Consider the following 20148-nt stretch of genomic DNA (forward strand, 5'->3'; position numbering starts at 1 on the left):
ACAGAAATTTAATTTCCAGGAAAACCATGGACGGCTCAAACGAAAACATTGTGTCTGGTCACACAAGCTGTGCTTGTTAATTCTCATACTAGCACATTGTTGCTCTAGTGCGTACATTATGAATCAAACTAACAACCTTCGAAGTCTTGCGAGTGACCATTGAGGTATATTTCAAAATATAGTAAGAAGTCAGAGAATTGCAAGTATTGTCTGCTCTTAACGGTGGAAAGCTGACCCTTATAACATACTTAGTCTATAACAGTTGTAGTTCAGTGAGGAGTTTGAATGAGGTGGAGGATGGAGTGAGTTCATTAGGGCCAGGATTTTACTCGTCCCTGGATACTAGTTAACAGTCATGAACCGGTAAAGCGATGACATCATCTAAATAGCAATATCAATAGTATATGTGTTGTACTGCATGTTTAAATGCTCTTAAATGTAATTATTGTTTAATAATTAAAATTACTTGAGTAGACTACAGGTCAAATGTTTGTAGTAGTTAAGGTTTTTAATGTTGTTAAAATAAATAATTATATTCAATCTTTTATACTCCACACTGAGGCTTGTTTGATCAAAAAAGAGTAAAAACTGTAATATTGTAAAAATCAGTATGTTTTTGTTGAAACTGTGATACACTACCATTCAAACATTTGGAAAATGAATAATTGTATTCGGAAAGGACACATTAAATTGATCAAAAGTGACAGTAAAGACATTAATAATCATTATCTAATAATAATAATAATGATAATAATAATAATTTAATAATTAATTAAATATTTTCTATTCATCAAAAAATCTTGAAAAAATATATCCTTATTTCCACAAAAATATTGAGAAGCAAAGTCTGTTTTCAACATTGATATTTATTAAGATATGTACAAGATGTAATAATGTAAAATAAATAAAAATTGTAATATACAATTATACATTATATAATGTAAATGTATGTAGAGATCCAAGAATTCTTCATGATTCTGATTCAGTGGGTCTCAGAACATAACTTGAAGATAAACTACCTTTAATACTAAAAGAGATGTCATTCAGACTGTCGTGGCACAGTACACTCTTAAAAATAAAGGTGCTTCACGATGCCATAGAAGAACCTTTTTGTCTAAATGGTTCCATAAAGAACCTTTAACATCTGAAGAACCTTTCTGTTTCACAAAAGGTTCTTTGTGGCGAAAGAAGGGTCTTCAGATTATAAAAAGGTAAGAAAGAGATGGTTCTTTAAAGAACCTTTGACTGAATGGTTCTTTGTGGAACCAAAAATGGTTCTTCTATGGCATCGCTTGAAGAACCGTTTGAAGCACCTTTATTTTTAAGAGTGTATTTGATTGTTCACAGCAGGAATCCTGCAAATCGCAATGTTTGCTCAAGTTCCTCTCTAAAATGAAAACGAGAAACATGTATTCATCAGAGTGAACATGCTTCATTGCTTATTTTTCAGACCAGCATGTGGATGGAATGGAAAACAGTAGTGTTTTCTTTGAGGTGACAAATTTCAAGCCAGTCAAGGACTGCCAACGCTTCATTTTTCATTTTTCGGCATGGGATAGAAACATTTTTAGTGGCTAATGTTCACAAATTACTGAAATATGGCTCAGAACCTCTGTCACATAAGTATGTCACAAAAGAGAGAGAAATTGCCTCAGAATTAATGACATGACTAAGGATTCGAGTCAATTTGTGAATCATACTTGATTGCCCTTGACATTAATGATCGTATTTTGATGATGAAGATGTTCCTTGATGATCGCTTGACATATGATGAAGGTCCAGCACTAAAAAAAAAAAGAGAAACACTGACATAAAGGACACAGTGTAAGAGATGAAGTGCACTAATAGCCCCCGAATTGGTCATATTTGAATCATGTCACAAATGGTAATATTAGACCTCGACCAACCGCCAAACCTAAAAATTTGTCAGATTTCTTTATGATTAATTCTTCCTCTTTGGTCAATCCTAGTGCCAGTGTTTTGAGCCGGCCTATCTTCACATTAAGCTTCTGGCAAACGACAAATGGAAACATGATTCATAGTGCACAAAAAATACTTGATGTCTGCTTCATGTCTTAATTTGGCCTTTCTACCTATGAAATGTTTAGAGACCATGTAATTGTTGATTCATAGTCATCAGTGTTCTGACATCTCTTGACATCTCAAGTTAAAAAAAAAAAAGAGATCATATTTAAAATGATTAATTATTGTGTGTGTGTGTTGATTGGAAACATACATACATGTTCCAACACAGTTTTGTTTCTCTGTATTTTGTGGTGAACCGAATGACGTGATCAATTTTGTATACGTGCTGTAGAGAGTCACACATAACTGATTGTCCTCTTTGACCCCAGCACAGGTCTCGAACCCAAACTCTCATCACTCGCCTCAATATGACGCAGGGCCTGGATTTGAACAAGCTTGCTTTGACTCACTTCCCATTTGGCCTGCTCAACAGGGCATTGACAGCTTTTCGGCGTCCGTTGAAGGGGGAAAGCAGTCTTTTTTACTGGGCTTCATTTGAATGAATGGAGGCATTATGGAGATGTCACAGCTACGGACCCCTTCTGCTGTATATAAGCACTCAGTGAGCAACTGGCGGGTTACGGAGAGGTTATTTTTTAAACTTATGTATTGATTTAAATGTATGCAGTGACATTTATGCAGCAAAAGTTCCATGAAGACTAGAAATTTTTCTTTCATTTTCTTATTTATTTTTTTTAATCAAATGATTTATTAAGCTAATTGCTTAAGATTTACACAGTTATTTAATTAATTGATTACTATTTTACTGTTGTTGATGTTTTATTTATTTTGTATTTATTGAATTGTTTATTTAAATTCATTATTAAAAATAATCTGTAGATGATAATTGGTTTATGGACATTTATGCTTACGGTAGCACACCAAAGTAATTTGCATACTGTACTTGCATATTACAGCTATTAAAATAATCATTATTGAAGTACTATAGAGTCATATAGTTCTACATTATGTATCTACAATACAGTAGTTTAAATATTGTTCTTTTTTAAAATAAAATTATTTCCTAAAGTAGTTTCTGTAGGAATTACACAGTTAAGCAGTTTGCTTGTTTATAATAATAATTTTATTGTAGTGTCATTTTTAAGAATTTTATATTAATTTAATTATACATTAATTTAATTTTGTCATTATAAATAATATGTAGGTATAGTTCATATTTGGCCTATGAACATTTGTATTTATTTTTATAGTAGCGTACTATTGTATTTGCATACTTTTTTTTTATCTCATTGTAAAGCTAAATATCCCACATTGCATTTAAATTGTACACAATACAATTAGTTGACAGATTTAAATATTGCATTATTTGTTTGGTGCATGTCTTTTTAAATTACTTTAAGATCAAACAATAATTAGTCACTTTCTATTTTCTCTATTTTTAGCCTTTATTATAAAAATGGAACAAAATCTATTTTGAAAAGCATTTTATAGACTTGTGTTTCTATCACATTTCAATGGCCATTTCATTTCATATTTTTCCATCAGGGACCCTTTTACAATCTCTTCAGGCACCTCAGTGGAGCCAGAGCTGCTCTCTCAGTCTGGGCGCCATTACATAATCACAAGCTGGATGACTGAGTGTGTGAGGTTGTAGAGGTTTTCCCTATTAATCTGTAATATTACACTGTAATATTATATTACAATAACACTGTAATATTATATTCTAGTACAGAACCATCTCCCATGTATATTGTGTATATTTATAACAGATACATATCAGATAAACATTGGTTTACAAAATACAAACTGGGCATAGAATGAAACCTAATACTTTTTGTATAAAGCCAATTCACCATGCACCGGTGTAACTATAATTTTTCATGAGAAAATACAATTTTAATAAACATTTTATGAGAATGGTGCCTAATAGTAGCTCAGTTTTATTGTAAAATGCATAATTGGAGTACACCATGATAATTTGAAGGGTGGGACAGACCTGTCAACATAATATTTTACTCTTCTGACCACTTGACAGTTCACACGTCAGATTAACTACAATATTAATCTACTGTATAAAGCCTACTGTATCAAATGTGATACATTCATTTCTAAGGCCTCTAAATTGTCAACATTATCAAAACTGAATGAAAAACCTGTTGTACACAATCTGCTTACATGCCTTCTGTTGTCTGATTGATAGTTTACAGGTGCATCTCAATAAATTAGAATGTCGTGGAAAAGTTCATTTATGTCAGTTCAACTCAAATTGTGAAACTCGTGTATTAAATAAATTCAATGCACACAGACTGAAGTACATTCTAATTTATTGAGATGCACCTGTATACTTGATAATATGTATCAAGTAATCCTTTATAATTTATTAGCAAGGAAAAATAAAAATCCTGTCATCATTTTCTCACCCTCAGGTTGTTTCAACCCTATATAAGTTTATTTCTTCTGTTGAACACAAAAGAAGATATTAAAAAAAAAAAATGTTGATGGTCACCTTTGACTTCCATAGCATTTTTTCCCCATTCTATGGAAGTCAATGGGGACCATCAAATGTTTGGTTACCCATATTTTTCAAAATATCTTCTTTTGAGTTTAACAGAAAACAGAAACTCTTACAGGTTTGGAATAACTTGAGGGTGAGTAAATAATGGCAGAATTTTCATTTTTGGCTGAACGGTCCCTTTAAGTTGATTATATTTGATTATCCATTCATTTTTTAATGTAAGTATCAATATGATATGAAGATTGTTTATTTGTACATCATTTAATAACCATTGAATTGCATTGCATTATAGTAAGCATTTAATTATGATATCATGAGGTATAGAGTGACAAGTGATATTTATATGCATTTATATTCATTTTAATGCATTTTTTTCATTAAGTAGTCTGCTAATAGTGTTATAAAAATCTCTTAAATTTGCATTACAAGCTCAGAATTTCGTCTTTCTATTTGGCCATATAATACAGCAAATTACATATTCTTGGATGTGTTTTTACTCCTTGTTGTGTGTGACTATGAGCTCCATGTTCTCACTATATAGACCTTAAAATTGTGATGTATAAAATATAATGCAAAACATAAAAACTTTTGATTTAGATTTTTAATAAACAATAAACTGTTCATCAAAAAAATGCCAGGCGTTAATACTAAAGGGTCGTGTTGTTTCGCCCGTTCTGTAGGTGGCAGTCCTCTGTGTGTAGTTTCCGCATCATGGATCACGAAAGACAGCGCTGGTCAAGTGTTTTGTTCACGCGGAGCTCCAGTTTCATTCTGACAGCAGATGAGGAAATCAAACTCTGTCCGAGACCGAGCTCCTCTTTCAACGAGTGAGTATCCTGCAGTATGGACCGTGACATTTCGCAGTCATTTCTGTGTATCATTTATTGCTTTATAAAGTTTGTGTTTGTAGAGTTAGTTCGCTGCGTGAGTTTAAATGAAGTCGGTTGAGTGATGGTTTGTTTGATTTGAGTCAACTGAATCGCCTGATGATGCGATGCGATGAGAGGAGGATGTTGTATTCATAATGTTTTGCGCAATATAATATACCACTTTCTGTCTGTAGCTCAAATTTGTCTTCCCTGTTCAGTCGTCATTGTGTTTTATTGAAGAGAAAAAGATGCATAAGAGCTGTTAGTTATGAGGTGCAGTGCACTGCATTCCTGCTCGACTTCTGTTCCATCGTCCAGCAGCCTGGCATTTGGGCTCTGTGTGTCCTGGCCTCTGGTGACTACTTTTAAGGCAGTGTTAAAATGCAGGCATCAGTCTGACAGCTGCAGATGTGACTCTCCACAGTCTGACACGCTTTCTGTAGATCATGCTCTACTTGCATGACATGTTTGCTCATTGTGGTTAATTTGTGAGGTAGGTTGGTATGTGCCAGTTGCATGCTTGTGAAACTGAAAAGTGGCCTAAAATGTTTACAACTCTCAAAGTTGAGGTCCAAAGAAGCACTTAAAGGGATAGTTTAAACAACACACACGCACACACACACACACACACAAAGAGAGAAAGAGAATTGCTTCCTGTATGACTTACTTTTTTTTTGTGGGATATTGAACATCATTCTATTCACTTCTCCACAGAAGAAAGTAAGTCTTAGGCTGATGATACACTGGGCAACTTTTTGAGCAATGTTGCCAGGCAATTTTGGAAAATGTTGTGGTCAACAGGCAACCAGGTGAGACATGGAGCCCACGACCAATCTAAAATATCCAAATCTAAATTTGTTACCCATTCTCAATGGGAAAGTGCCCAAGCAACATTGCTCAAAAAAAGATGCCCAGCAGAATTGGTCAAAAAGTTGCCCCGTGTATCATCAGCCTTACTGAGTTTGACTCGAGGGTGAGTAAATGATGGAAAAACTTTATTTTTTTTCAGTGGACAGGGTTTTTACCATATGTTCCTAGTTTGATTCTACCTTCAACAGTTTGTTTTTATTTAGCAGTATAATGCTATAGTAATGATTTTTACTATAGACTGGTAATGATTAACTTTCTAGTTAATTATTTACCATTTTGGGATCAGTTAGGCAGTTTAGCATGCTTTATATTCTGCAAATGCAAGCTCTTTTGATTGTCTCAATTGTATTGCTGTGCACATTATTAATTATTATGTAATTATTAATAATTACTGTAAATTATTCACTTTAATACTTGCTCTTGCTTGCAATTAACTTTAAATAAATACATAAATTACAATTTTCAAAATGTTGAAATTTTTTTTTGGTTTGCTAAGGTCTTTGACAAAAAATAAAAAACAAGAATGCACACCAAAAGAATTATATCTTTAAATAAATCGTTTTATTTTTCACAATGTTTTAAAATTTGGTTTGGTTTGCTAAAGTCTTTGGCATTTATCATATTGTTTAAAAAAAAAAGGAAGAAAAAAGAAAACTGAAACATTTTTCAATAAATAAATAACTTTTTCAAAATGTTGCGAAATGTAATTATATATTCTAAAACCTTTGACATTTGGCATATTTTTGTCAGCAAAAACAAAAATGAGTAAATCAATAAAATAAATTAATAATTAAATGAATGAATAAATAAAATATTTTTTTCCTCTAAAAATAACTTTGTCATATTAGCTCAATAAATCATATAGTCACGTTCTGTCATTGATATTCAATTGCAAGGTTGTTGCAGTGCTGCTCTTATCCTCTTTATCTTAATGATAATCATTTATGACAGAAATAACCTGTTAAATAGTGGCAGTCCTCCCGATCATAATAAAAGCACTTCACAGGATATGATCTCAAAGGTCGTTTGCTCTCTCCGTTGGTAGCTGCTGGACTGCTAGATTCATCATCACAGGATCATGTTGCTGATATGTACTGGACTCTGATTTGTTTCCTATGATGTCAGATGGAAATTGGCTCTCCATTGCTCTGATTTGGAAACAGAAACAAGTTCATCCAAAAATGTTGTCACCATTCAGTCATCATGGTCAATTTGGTCTCGTTGACTTACTTCTGTGGAAAAGCTGTTTTTGCACATACGGTGAAAGTCAATGGGGTCACACAACTTTGGACCCCATTGACTTTCATTGTATGGACAAAAACAGCTTTTCCACAGGAAAAAAATCTCTTACTTTTATATCACACAGAATAAAGAAATGTTTTCAGGTTTGAAATTGAGAGTCAGTAAATGCCACTAAAATTCCAGCCCAGCAATGTCGGCTCAACCAATGGCATGAGTTTAGGGAGGAGCTATCTTTTTTTTTCCGACCAATAGCAGATAAGGCCATGTTTAAAAGTATTTTTTTGCAGTTCCAGAAATGATTTCACCTTTTACAAGGCTGTATAGACATAAACATAATGAAATCTGTCCACTTAAGGCTGAAAAATGAATAAACACATATAGACATTTACATAGTTCATGTTGAATGTTACATACTTGGACATACTTACTTTGACATGTTTGCTTAACACAAAATCAAGATTGCACAACACAGGAGAGGCCTTGCAGAAGAAGGCAATGAGTTTCTGATCAGTGTGAGTTAGGATGTTCAAAAATCCCTCGAAAGACTTAATATCTTATTATCTTGCAAGGATATTGGACTCTGGTTGCTTTGTGGCTTTTTGTAAGTGATAGTAGCATTTATTTATGAGTTTGTTTATCCATGTGTGTGTGTTTTTCCTGATCCTGGGTCGCTGTAGACGGCTTCCTCTCAACTTAATGTTCCCTGTCAACACATCCACAGCGTGATGAGTTATCGTTGGAAGCCGTAGACCTCAGCATTTGATCCAAGTCTCACCCCTCCCCCATATTCACCTCTGTCAGGGGCCCGTGGCTATTATTATGCCCTTGATTACATGCAAACAGTTTGTAGTTTGTAGTATTCTTACAGACCGTGAAACATATCGGATGAACACATTGATTCTATATCTGGGTGGCTTGATGGGAGTTTATAGATTGTGTAAAAAGTAGCCCCGGGATAGTTTGGATTAAGAAGCAGTGCAGTGTTTGTTTAGAGGCATAGCTAGCATGACCTGTATCAGCATGGGTATGGAAATGTGATATGGAACAGCATATATGTCCAACACTGCATGCTTTCCCTAGCAGTCAGCATATTGGAAGACATGGCGTAACTCTGGAAAATGTAGGCCAAGTGCAACTAATTTTTATTAGTATTATTTGCATTATTTTAAAACATCTGTAAAATGAATGAATGTGGTACAAAAAAGTGTTAGCACTTTAGAATAAGGATACATGGATACATCATATATGGATACATATAAACATAACATAGTTAATGCAATAGCTAACATTAAATAATGAACAGCAGTTTTTCAGCAATTATTAATCACTGTTAATGTAAATTATTCTAATATGCTGATTTGCTGCTCAAGAAAAAATATTTCTGTCATGACAATTCTCAGAGGGATTGGCATGGTAATGTATATGACAATGTTAATGTATTTGGTCTTGGCGGAATAGATCTGCTACGCTGCTGCTGCTGTGGCAGAGCAAGTACTGAGACTTGCTACTGCCAATACATCCACAACATGCTGCTGTGAGCATGTAAGAAATATTGCTGCTGCAAGCATAACATACATGAAACAACCCCATATAGCGTACATGAATCACCTCGTAGCAGATCTATACAGGCGGTGCTGGGGAAGGTGGAGGGTTTCTGAAGCAAGCTGCAACTGTTACGGCAAGCACTAGTCATATATTTGAATGTTGAGCAGCGAGCTCATTGGCTACCGATACAGGAGAGAACCAATCAGCTGTGCCATGTGATAATGAAGTCATTAGGTCAGACTGAGTTAGACCTATCGGACTGCGCCATCTAGAGTTTCATGCCAGAACTCTGTATATATAAATAATACTCTTTGATCAATTGAAAGTTTGAAAGGACTGCATCTGAAATCTTATAAATGTCTGTACTGTCACTTTTGATCAATTTAATGCATACTTACAAAGTATTAATTTCTCATATATTGTCTATTGGCTCTTTATTGCAGGTAAGAACAGGAATGGATTTTGTGAGAGAAGTTGAACAGGATTAACTCACAACATGTTCCTGGTTTTGGAAGGATGACACCAAATTTTTAAGGATTAAACACACTGTCATTTTCTCAGACAACCTTGGCATTAAGTCACTTCTGGACCCTAATCTTACTGGATTACGCACCTCATCTGTCTAATGTTTCCACCACTGAGCTTCAGCACGAGATGGTGTGCTGGGAATTTGGCTGTTTGACAGAGACTCGACAGAAATGTCGAAGTCAAGCGGACAGGGGATGTGCAACAGCGAACTTCCCCAGTTCCTTATTGGAAGTGAGGGTGGTGAAAGCAGAGAGCTGGATGACATAGACATGAGGAAGATCTCAGGACATTACAGGGAGGAGGAGGAGGAGGATGAGGATCAGGTACAGAAAATTGTTAATGGACGAGTGAGCTTTTTTTTTAAATTTGTAAGTGATGCTCATGCGATATCTTCTTCTATCAGTCAGAGCGTCAGATTATGGTGGGGATCTGCTCCATGATGAAGAAATCGAAATCCAAACCAATGACTGAGATTCTGGAGAGGCTCTGTAAGTTTGAGTACATCACTGTGGTCATTTTTCCAGAGGAGGTTATACTCAGTGAACCGGTGGAGAAGTGGCCGTTGTGTGACTGCCTCATTTCCTTCCATTCCAAAGGTATCTGACATCACACAGTTCACACGCAATCAGCTTGAAATCTTGATGTGCCATATTGTCTCAGTATTATTAATGCTGCCTTCAAAACAGAAATGAATTACAATTAAATATCTAATAAAAAAAGAAAACAATTATTTTGAATTGTGGTAATTTTTCAAAATTTTTAACTTTTTGCTGTATTTTTGATCAAATAAAATAAATGCAGCCTCAGTAAGCATAAGATAGTTTTTTTTTTTTTTTTTTAATCATAATAGAAAAACATTTCAAAATCTGACAACCCCCCCAAATTGGATGTTAACTGATGCAAATGAATACAATATTTTTTTCTCATCTTGAAGGATTTCCCCTTGACAAAGCAGTAAGTTATACCAAACTAAGAAACCCCCTCCTTATCAACGACCTCAATATGCAGTATTTCATTCAAGACAGGTGTGGTAAATTATTCTCTGAAATATTCTTGACAAGTAAACATTGTTATGAGAGTTGACTGGGACATACAGTATATGCTCATGGCTTTAGGAGGGAAGTGTACAGGATTCTACAGGAAGAGGGCATTGACCTTCCACGCTATGCAGTGTTGAACCGGGACCCCGACAGACCAGAGGGTAAAGATTATTACTGTGGTCATAATTTAGAAGATTTTTTCTGCATGCTTCAGAGTAAAGCGTGGCACTGTTCATTTGCAAGCGTGCAGCTCATGATCCCGTGTTTTCAGTGTCTCAGAGTGGCTCTGTGTTATTTTAGTATCATTGATATGCTGTTATTGTTTTGTTAATATTTTAAAATTAGATTTTATTTTTAGATTTAAAAAAAAAATTGTAATGAAAGTTTTAGTTATTTTGTTGTTTTTGTCGTTTTATTTTTTTATGTTTATATATTTATTACATTTTAGTATTTAGTTTTAGTTTATTTAGTTTTAATTATTTTAGCACTTCATCTTAAACAAAAAGAAAATGAGAAATGTTGCATTGGTTGCCTTGGCAACTTGCTGAAATAAAATAAGTTGTAAATAAGTGTTTTTATGTTTTATTTCATTTCATTTTTATTTTTAATTTTTGTTTTAGTTAATGATAATAACCAATCATATTCCCAAACTTGTAATGAGGAGTGCTTATAACCTGGCAACAAAATTGTTCAATAAAAGAAAAGCTTTAATGGCTCCTTGCGGTTTTCATGAAAATAAAACTTGAAGTTTTAACATTTAAAAATAAAGAAATTAAGACAGATATTAATTTTGTCATTTTACAGCTGCTATACTATAAAATACAACTATTATTATTATTAACTATTATTATTACTGTTATTGAATACTAATTTTTGTAGTAGTAACATTTCTTACTTTATTTTTTTTATTTAGTAATAGTAATAACCACTACAACAACTACTATCATTATTATTTAATTTTATACATCATTATTTAATTGTGTAGCCCTGCAAACAAGCAGAGCAAACCTAGAGATTTAAATCGATATTGCAATTTTTATCAGAGAAATCTAAATTACATATTTTCGCAACATCATGTAGCCCTAATATACTTTCCCTTATGTCGTTTCAAACCTGTATGCTGTTTTATTTTTTGGGTTGAACTGTGCCTTTTAAGTTCCTCATAGTGGGTACCTAAATACTCTGTATTGCGAAAGATTGTGACATTTTGATTTTGTGACATCAGAATGTAACCTGGTGGAGAGCGAGGACCATGTGGAAGTGAACGGGGAAGTGTTTCACAAACCCTTTGTGGAGAAGCCCGTCTCTGCCGAGGACCACAATGTCTACATCTATTACCCAACCTCAGCCGGCGGTGGCAGCCAGCGTCTCTTCAGAAAGGTACAGTACTGATAACTTTTAATAACTTTAGATTTGTTTGGTGTGGAGCTCAAATCGTCCTTTCTGTAGATCGGCAGTCGGAGCAGTGTGTATTCTCCTGAAAGTACCGTTCGTAAGACTGGATCTTACATCTACGAGGAGTTCATGCCCACAGATGGCACTGATGTTAAGGTAAACCTGTATTTCATGACACTACTGTATGTGGTGGCTGGTTAGATTGTTTATTCCTGATGGATGTTTTAGGTTTACACAGTCGGACCTGATTACGCTCATGCCGAAGCCCGTAAGTCTCCTGCTCTGGATGGGAAAGTGGAGAGAGACAGTGAGGGGAAGGAGATCCGCTATCCTGTGATGCTCACCGCGATGGAGAAGCTTGTGGCCAGAAAAGTGTGTCTTGCATTTAAGGTGAGTCTCGCAAAAGAAAAACACAGTGTTTTGTCAGTAGCTGCAGGTTATGAATGATAATGAAAATGTTTTTTGTCTCATAATGTCTTTCCAAACCAGCAAACAGTCTGTGGTTTTGACCTCCTCCGAGCAAATGGCCACTCTTTCGTTTGTGACGTTAATGGCTTCAGCTTTGTAAAGAACTCCATGAAGTATTATGATGATTGTGCCAAAGTTCTGGGGTAGGTGAGGCCGTGTTGCTGTCTTGTTGTCTGTGGTAACTCGAAAATCTCGTCTTCACACAATTTTTACATTTTACAACTACATAACTGCATACACTGTAATTCCCCCCCACTGTAATTTTATTTAATTGTAAATAAAATTAAGATTTTTGGAGTCTTTATACTTCAAAATGTCATATTTAATAAATGTTGTTACTTGCTGTTACTTGTCAAATAATTTTGCCATTTCTCTAAAATTCAACACATACATTAAACTAACACTCAGTTTTATTTTTTATTTTATTTCTCTTTGATCTAAGCTTTGAATTTAAAACGCATCTTTACTGAAAAAATCTAATCTGTTACCAATCTAAACTGGTTTACTAGTTAACCAGTCTAAATTGGTTTACTAGTTAACTAGTCTAAACTTGTTTACTGGTCTCCCAGCCTGTTAAGGCTGATCGGTTGACTGGTTTTAGAGTGGTTTTGGGCACTTTTCAGCTGACCAAGCTAAACCTGCTAAATACTTGGCAGGCTGGGAGCTAGGATCAGCTTGAGCGAGTGAAGACCAGCAAAACAGCAAGTTTTTTATTTATATAGCGCTTTATGCAATTCAGGTCGTTTTAAATCAGCTTAGCAGTAATAAACAAAAAAATAATAGTATTAATGTTACAAAGTTCTTAAATTATGAAACTAATACAATTTCTGTTCTAAAGCTGCTCTAAAAAGACAATAGTGTCATTATCCAGTTCAGTTTAGTCCAGTTCTTTAATAGGGTGAATATTGCAAAGTTCATTAGTTATCAAGTGAGCTCAGTTCAACTACAAAGCAGCTCTATAGAAGGCAATAGTGTCATTATTCAGCACAGATGTATTCATTCCTGTCGTATAAGGTAATTTATAGATATTTTAGCTCATATTTGATGTCTTTCATTCAGGAACATGGTGATGCGAGAGCTGGCTCCTCAGCTCCACATTCCCTGGTCGATCCCCATGGAAGCAGAGGACATCCCTATCGTCCCGACTACCTCAGGAACCATGTGGGTGTACCATTCTTGTCCTAAGGATATATTTCTGTCTCAAAGCTGTTTATTATTAAAACCAATGAGGTAGAATTAAATGCTTACTATATGTGTTGTTGCTTTTGAACATGTCATCTCTTGTCTGAAGGATGGAGCTCCGTTGTGTTATTGCTGTAATTCGCCATGGCGACCGTACGCCCAAACAGAAGATGAAGATGGAGGTCAGGAACGCCCTGTAAGTGACAAATTCTAACAGGCTGCTTTTACACTGCAGCTACATATTGTTATCACTTTTAATCTGAATGCTTATATGTAAAGTAAATTAAATAATTAAACTCAATTAAACATACATTAAGCAACATGAATTAAACAAATGAATTAAACCGAAGTGAACTGAATGATAATTTAGAGGACTCACTTCTGAATTTAAAGTGGTTGTCACATCATGGCAGGGTCAAAGTTGTATCTATGATTGAAGTATTTTATCTGCTGGTTATGTCTGATTCCATTTCTCTCAGGTTTTTTGAGTTGTTTGAGAAATATGGTGGCTATAAGTCTGGAAAACTCAAGCTGAAGAAACCAAAACAGCTCCAGGTGGGTCTGTTTTGAAGTACAAGTGATCTATGCGGTTAATTTATTTTTCTGACAAGTGCTACTTGTTCTGTAGATGCAAGAACCAACATAATATTTCAGTTTCATAACAGGCTTGCCTCCAGCCTAATGATTTACTTTGTACAAGGCCAGGAATTTGCGCCACAGGGTCAAAGGTCAAACAGGATTGAGCTGTCTTTTTTAAGACACATGTAGTGTTATGTCTGGAATGCTTCAGCCTTGAGACTCATCGGCGTGTCATGCATCTGTTGGGTTTTGTGTGAAAATTGACCATGTGGACAGTTGGCTTAAGCTTTGACCTGTTTGATCTTATCGGTGACAATGTGCAGTTGTGATTTGTACATCATTATAAAAACCTGAACACTTTATTTGATGTTTTACAGGAAGTGCTGGATATTGCTCGTCAGCTGTTGGCAGAACTGGTCCTACATAATGATTGTGAGATTGAAGAGAAGAAATCCAAACTAGAACAACTGAAGACGGTTCTGGAGATGTAAGTAAACTGTTCAGTAGTACCAAAACCCTCCATTTCCAACACTGTGAGATTATGGAAAGCTACTGTACACACACCATCATCTCATCTCAATCATTTCTAAAACATGTTGGATTCCTTCTGTCAACTGAAAATTCTCACTTCTCTTTTCACATCTTCGGGCAAAGGTCTTGCTGAAAGTATAATAATTTCCAGACATATATTGTATTTTTGATTAACTTCACTATTGATATTAGTAGGCCCTCATGGAATGTGCACAAATGCTTGCATATTTTCTACACATAGTTTTATCAGTTTAGCCAAAATGGAATAACTGGAATAGAATTAATTATTGGTTACTTTTGAAATTAAAATGTAAGATTAAAAAATAATATTATGTCGGCATCGATAGCCTCATGGGCAGCGCGCCGACATACAGCATCGTTGCACTACGGGCCTCTCGAGTTCGAATCCTGGCTCGAGGACCGATCCCGCCCCCCTATCTCTCACCTACTTCACTTCCTGTCATCGCCACACTGTCCTATCATAATAAAGGCAAAAATGACAAAAATAAATCTAAAAAATAAATAAATAAAATAATATTTTAAAATAATAATAATGTAAATAAATGATTTTTAAGTCATTAAAAAATATTTAAAAACTTACAAGTAATAAGTTTGACTTACTTGAAATATATATATATTTTTTATTCTCAGATGTAACATCACTGTTAATGGTTGCTAAATAAGCTAAACTCAATGCATTTAACTGTAACTAGATACTGTATAGATATTTCAATTTTGCTCAGTACAGAAAAGTTGATAATTAATTGTTTATTTTATGGTCAAATAGTGAAAATGAGCATGTACAATAAAATGTCCAATATTGACCTCTACCGATAAATGTAAAAAAAAAATATTTAATATCAGCTGGTTAAATACATGATACCGATATTTTGCATCTCCCTAGTTGTACCAGTGAAATTTAGCTTTTAAGTTTAGAGTCTTTAGAGTTTAGAGTTTTAGGCAAAACCATAAAGAAAAATCAGTTTGCTGACCTTCTTGGGAATCAGGGCAAGCCTAATCAGACTTGATTTTGTTGTTAACATGACACACATAGCCAAAATTTACTATCATATCTTCTAGTCTTAAGCATCATGGATGCGTATTTCAGGAGAAACCTGATATTTCATGAACAGCTGAGTGTATGTAACTGACTTTATTGTGACCTTGACTCATTTGCTTCCTTAGATGTCCTCATATGGATGAGTTTCTTAACTTCATTCCTTTTGTCTCTCTTCTCCTCTCTTTGTGTCCCTCTTTGTGTCTTGGCCGTTCTCTCCAAAGGGAATCCAGCCTGAATAATAATCAGTGCGCACCCTCATATCCCCTGTCTCTTTAGAAAGCAGGCAAAGTGGATCATAACCCTCATTAACCCAAGATCTTGTTCAAATTACTGACACTTTAATGAGGGCTCCAAAATTGACCGTACCTTGGAGATGAATCCCTTTTGCAATTCTGTGTGGCATCTGCATGCCATTTTGTTTCTAATCTCTCACGATCCCTCACTTCCTCCAGACCCCCTCACATAGCTTAAATGTGGCACCTAATCAACACATTATCGGTTGTTCGGGGTCATGGATTAACTAGGAAACAGGTGCTTGGGGAAGTGCCTTGCTTTGGGTTGATTAAACATAATGCAGCAGAGCAAATTCACTCCAGAGTCCGTTTCTGGCCAGTGAGAATAAGAACCACCTTTAGACCCGATTTAGACCAAGTTGTATCAAATTAGAAATATTCTAAACTACGAATACACTGATATTACAAATCTGGCCAATATTAATTAGCCAATAAGTATTTGGATATTATGGCTTATAACTGATATTGGTCAGTTATCGGTTATTAGCCATAATATCGTGGAATAAATTGTGGAGATAAATTGTAGAGACCAACTACAACCAGAATTTCCACTCTCCACTGTATTGTGTAACCTAAAAGCATGCCAGATGCCAATAATTATTTAAAGTCTCTTGTGCTCACCAAGGTTGATTATATTTGATAAAAAATACAGTAAAAACAGTAATATTGTGAGAGATTATTACAATGTAAAATATCGGTTTTCTATTTAAATATATGTAAAATGCTATTTATTCTTGTCATGCCAAAGCTAAATTTTCACGTCTTTCAAATGTCTTTTACTGTCACTTTGGTTCAGTTTAATGCATCCTTTCCAAATAAAAGTATTAATTTCATAAAAAATGTCTTACTGATCCCAAACTTTTGAACATATTTTGAAAATATGCTTTATATAAAAGATATTTTGAAACATTTTTCAATAAATTATAGAGACCAACTCTCCAGAATTCCCCACTCTCTGCTGTATTGTTTAACTTGAAAACGTGACACTGTTGCAGATGCCACGTTTTATTCCTCCCAAAGCTTGTCATTCCTGTAGAGACAGTCCTGGTATGGCACAGATTAACCCCTGCCAGCTTGGGAAGGTCACTCAGATACATGTTTCCAGAAACATGGAGGCCACAGAGCACTTGCTAGTGGTTTGAGCGCAGTGCTATGTCTGATGCGTGCTGTCTGTGTTGTTTAGTGGGAGAATGCTCATTAAGAGGGGGTGGTATGTTTATGTCCCCCACCCCGTGTATTGTCTTTCAGGTATGGCCATTTCTCAGGGATCAACAGGAAGGTGCAGCTGACCTACCTGCCAAATGGGCAGCCCAAAGCATCCAGTGAGGAGGAAGGTATGTGCACAGTAGGCTTGCTGCGATAGACGGTGTTTTCGGTTATACCGGTGTTAAGCCGCAACACCGGTTACATCATTTGCCTACTGTGGAACCGCCCCCCCCCACCGTCGTTTAATTTTTTTTTTAGTAACAAAAATAATTTAGCCTAGTTCAGTTAGAGGACAGACACTTTTAAAAACTAAACACACAATGGAGCGTGCCGAACCGTGCGTGAATGACAGTGCACCACGGAGCAGGAATCAGATTTTATTTATCACATGAGGAGAGTGAGTCGAGCTGACTGACGAGGGAGTTGAGAAAGACAAGACGATGGCAGAAGATTGTTTAGAAAGGAAATGCAAAGGCTATGTTTGGCAATATTTTAGATTTTGAAAAGCCTATTGACTGGAAGTTTTTTTAAACATTCGTTTCTTATTTATTTGGTTCCACAGTGTTTGCTGATTACTTCATTTAAACTTTGTGTATTTTATTTATTTTATTTTACATCAAGGTGTATATGCCGTGCCTCCAAGCTTTCTTATTCGTTTTGCTAATAAATGTTCTATGTTTCTTATTTATTTGGTTCCACAGTTTTGCTGATTTGCAGTTTTATATACCTATTTAAACTTTGTGTAGCCAAAGTAATTTGTTATTTTATTAGGCATATATGGTGTATTTTTATTCGTTTTGTTAATAAAAGTTCTATGTTTTATATATAGGCAAAAGTGAGTTTGACGTTGTTGTTGCTTGAATTGAGTCAATGCGGAATTGCTGCTAATTTGAAAGTGAAAGTATAACGTGCACGGCGCTTTTTCTAGCTATTTGAAAGCCAAGAAATCCGAGGAAAAGAGGGAAAACTCAAATGAACAATTGCTTGACGCCGAATTGCATCACTTTGAAAGTGAAAGTAAAATGCGCACGGCACTTTTACAAGCCATTTGAAAGTGAAGAAAAGAGGGAAACTCAAACGAACTAACACCCCCCCTCCCCCAACAGTGATACCGGTATTACCGGTGTTGTCACACGTCGATTAACCGGTGGGAAAACTTCCTCACCGTCACAACCCTAGTGTACAGTATGTATATATGTTGACTCAAAATAGCTGTTGCATCACTTTTGACCTCTCTGTGTCTATGGCAGACACTCTGAAGGAGGGCCCGTCTCTACTGCTGGTGCTGAAGTGGGGTGGTGAGCTGACGCCAGCGGGTAGAGTTCAGGCTGAGGAGCTTGGACGAGCCTTTCGTTGCATGTACCCTGGAGGACAAGGTATAACTCTATGCTTGCACCAGCCAGAAAGCTGTACTGATAAACTGATTAGAAATACAGTGGCCCTAAAAAGTATTTTGAAAATAATTTTGCACATTTTGCCACTGAATAAAAAAGGTAATTGCGAATATTTATCTTGCAATTCTGAGAAATGAAGTCAGAATTGTAAGTTTATATCTTGCAGTTCTGATTTTTTTCTCAGTATTGCATGATATAAACTTGCAGTTGCAATTTATGAAGTCAGTACTGCATGATATAAACGCAATTCTGAGAAATGAAGTCAGAGTTGCGACATAAACTCACAATTTTGACTTTTTTCTCGTATAATGATGCAATTGCGAGAAAAAAAGTCAGAATTGTGAGACATAAACTCAGAATTGCAAGATACAGACTTGTATATCTTGTATTTTAACTTGCTATTCTGACTTTATAACTCACAATTCTGAGTTTATATCACACAATTCTGGGGAAAAAAGTCAGATTTGCGAGTATATAACTCGCAATTCTGACTATAACTCTAACTTTAAAAATGTATTAAAATATCCTCTTATAGTCAGAATAGCCTCAGATCTAAAACCCAAAAATATGTATACTTAAACTTATACAAATAGTATTAAATATTGAAGATATATTGAGACATTAATGTTATAAAAATTGTAATTTTTGTGAATCCAGCCTAAGTTGTTAACAGGAACAGTTGTTTTGATAAAGATCTTGATAAATTGGATGCTTTGACAAGATATTGTGTCTGTTTTTAGGTAGTGGGGCAATGATGCAGTTTTTCAAAGCTCATAGCTTTGGGCAGGAAACCTGTTCCACCTGCTTGTTGAGTGGGATTGGCATACAAAAGCATGTAGGGGCAGGACTCAGGGAGGCATGAATACTTTCTTTACCTCAAGTAGCACCTTTAACTTTCAGTACGCCAGCACAAAAACTTCTTAGTCATGCTGTGGATTCTTTCCTGTGTAGTTCCATCACTTCCCCCCGGACCTCGAATTTGAGTCCATATTTGCATGCTGCAACTAATTGAGTGTAACTCATTAAATGTTCACAGACTTACAAAGACCAAACCATTTTCTCTCATTAGACTGAGTCAGCAGCATCTTGCAATGCTGGTTAATGTGGTGTTCTTTTACCCTGAATTGTTAACTAGACAGCTGCAGGTCCCTTGGCTGTGAGTCCCCTATTGACTGTGGTAAGAGATTTTGGATTTGTGCGTGGTCTTGATATTGGGTTAATGCATCATCTGCCCCATTCATCAATTTAATTGCTTAACATCCATCTCATTAAACTAATCCAAACAGAAGGATGCCACAGGAACATTCCATACTTCGCTTTTGCCACGGTTTTGTGTGGAAGATTCCATGATATGGACATTGGTCATACTTTGACATACTGAGATAAATTATCATAGTTCATGAGATTTTTATTTTTTTACTTAGTAAGTTTATTTTTGTCACCAT

General features: G+C 35.4%; 1 protein-coding gene across 2 annotated transcripts; it reads left to right on the top strand.

The window, feature by feature from the left end:
* Nucleotides 1-5236: 5236 nt before the first annotated feature.
* On the top strand, nt 5237-19861 carry LOC107665739 (inositol hexakisphosphate and diphosphoinositol-pentakisphosphate kinase 2-like). Of its 2 annotated transcripts, XM_016456751.1 has the most exons (16): nt 5237-5328; nt 9471-9878; nt 9959-10151; nt 10490-10580; nt 10671-10756; nt 11821-11975; nt 12045-12146; nt 12219-12380; nt 12480-12601; nt 13518-13619; nt 13750-13836; nt 14120-14195; nt 14597-14706; nt 17352-17437; nt 18560-18685; nt 19444-19861. In XM_016456751.1, the coding sequence occupies exons 2-16, from the start codon at nt 9726-9728 to the stop codon at nt 19563-19565; spliced, it is 1773 nt and encodes a 590-aa protein (XP_016312237.1). In that variant the 5' UTR covers nt 5237-5328; nt 9471-9725; the 3' UTR covers nt 19566-19861. The 2 variants fall into 2 exon arrangements, with proteins under 2 accessions (XP_016312237.1, XP_016312238.1); XM_016456752.1 differs by lacking the exons at nt 17352-17437; nt 18560-18685; nt 19444-19861 and adding an exon at nt 16032-16753.
* Nucleotides 19862-20148: the final 287 nt, after the last annotated feature.

This window comes from Sinocyclocheilus anshuiensis, unplaced genomic scaffold (assembly GCF_001515605.1).
Source record: "Sinocyclocheilus anshuiensis isolate Anshui unplaced genomic scaffold, SAMN03320099.WGS_v1.1 scaffold840, whole genome shotgun sequence".
In the NCBI taxonomy this organism is placed as follows: Eukaryota; Metazoa; Chordata; class Actinopteri; order Cypriniformes; family Cyprinidae; genus Sinocyclocheilus; species Sinocyclocheilus anshuiensis.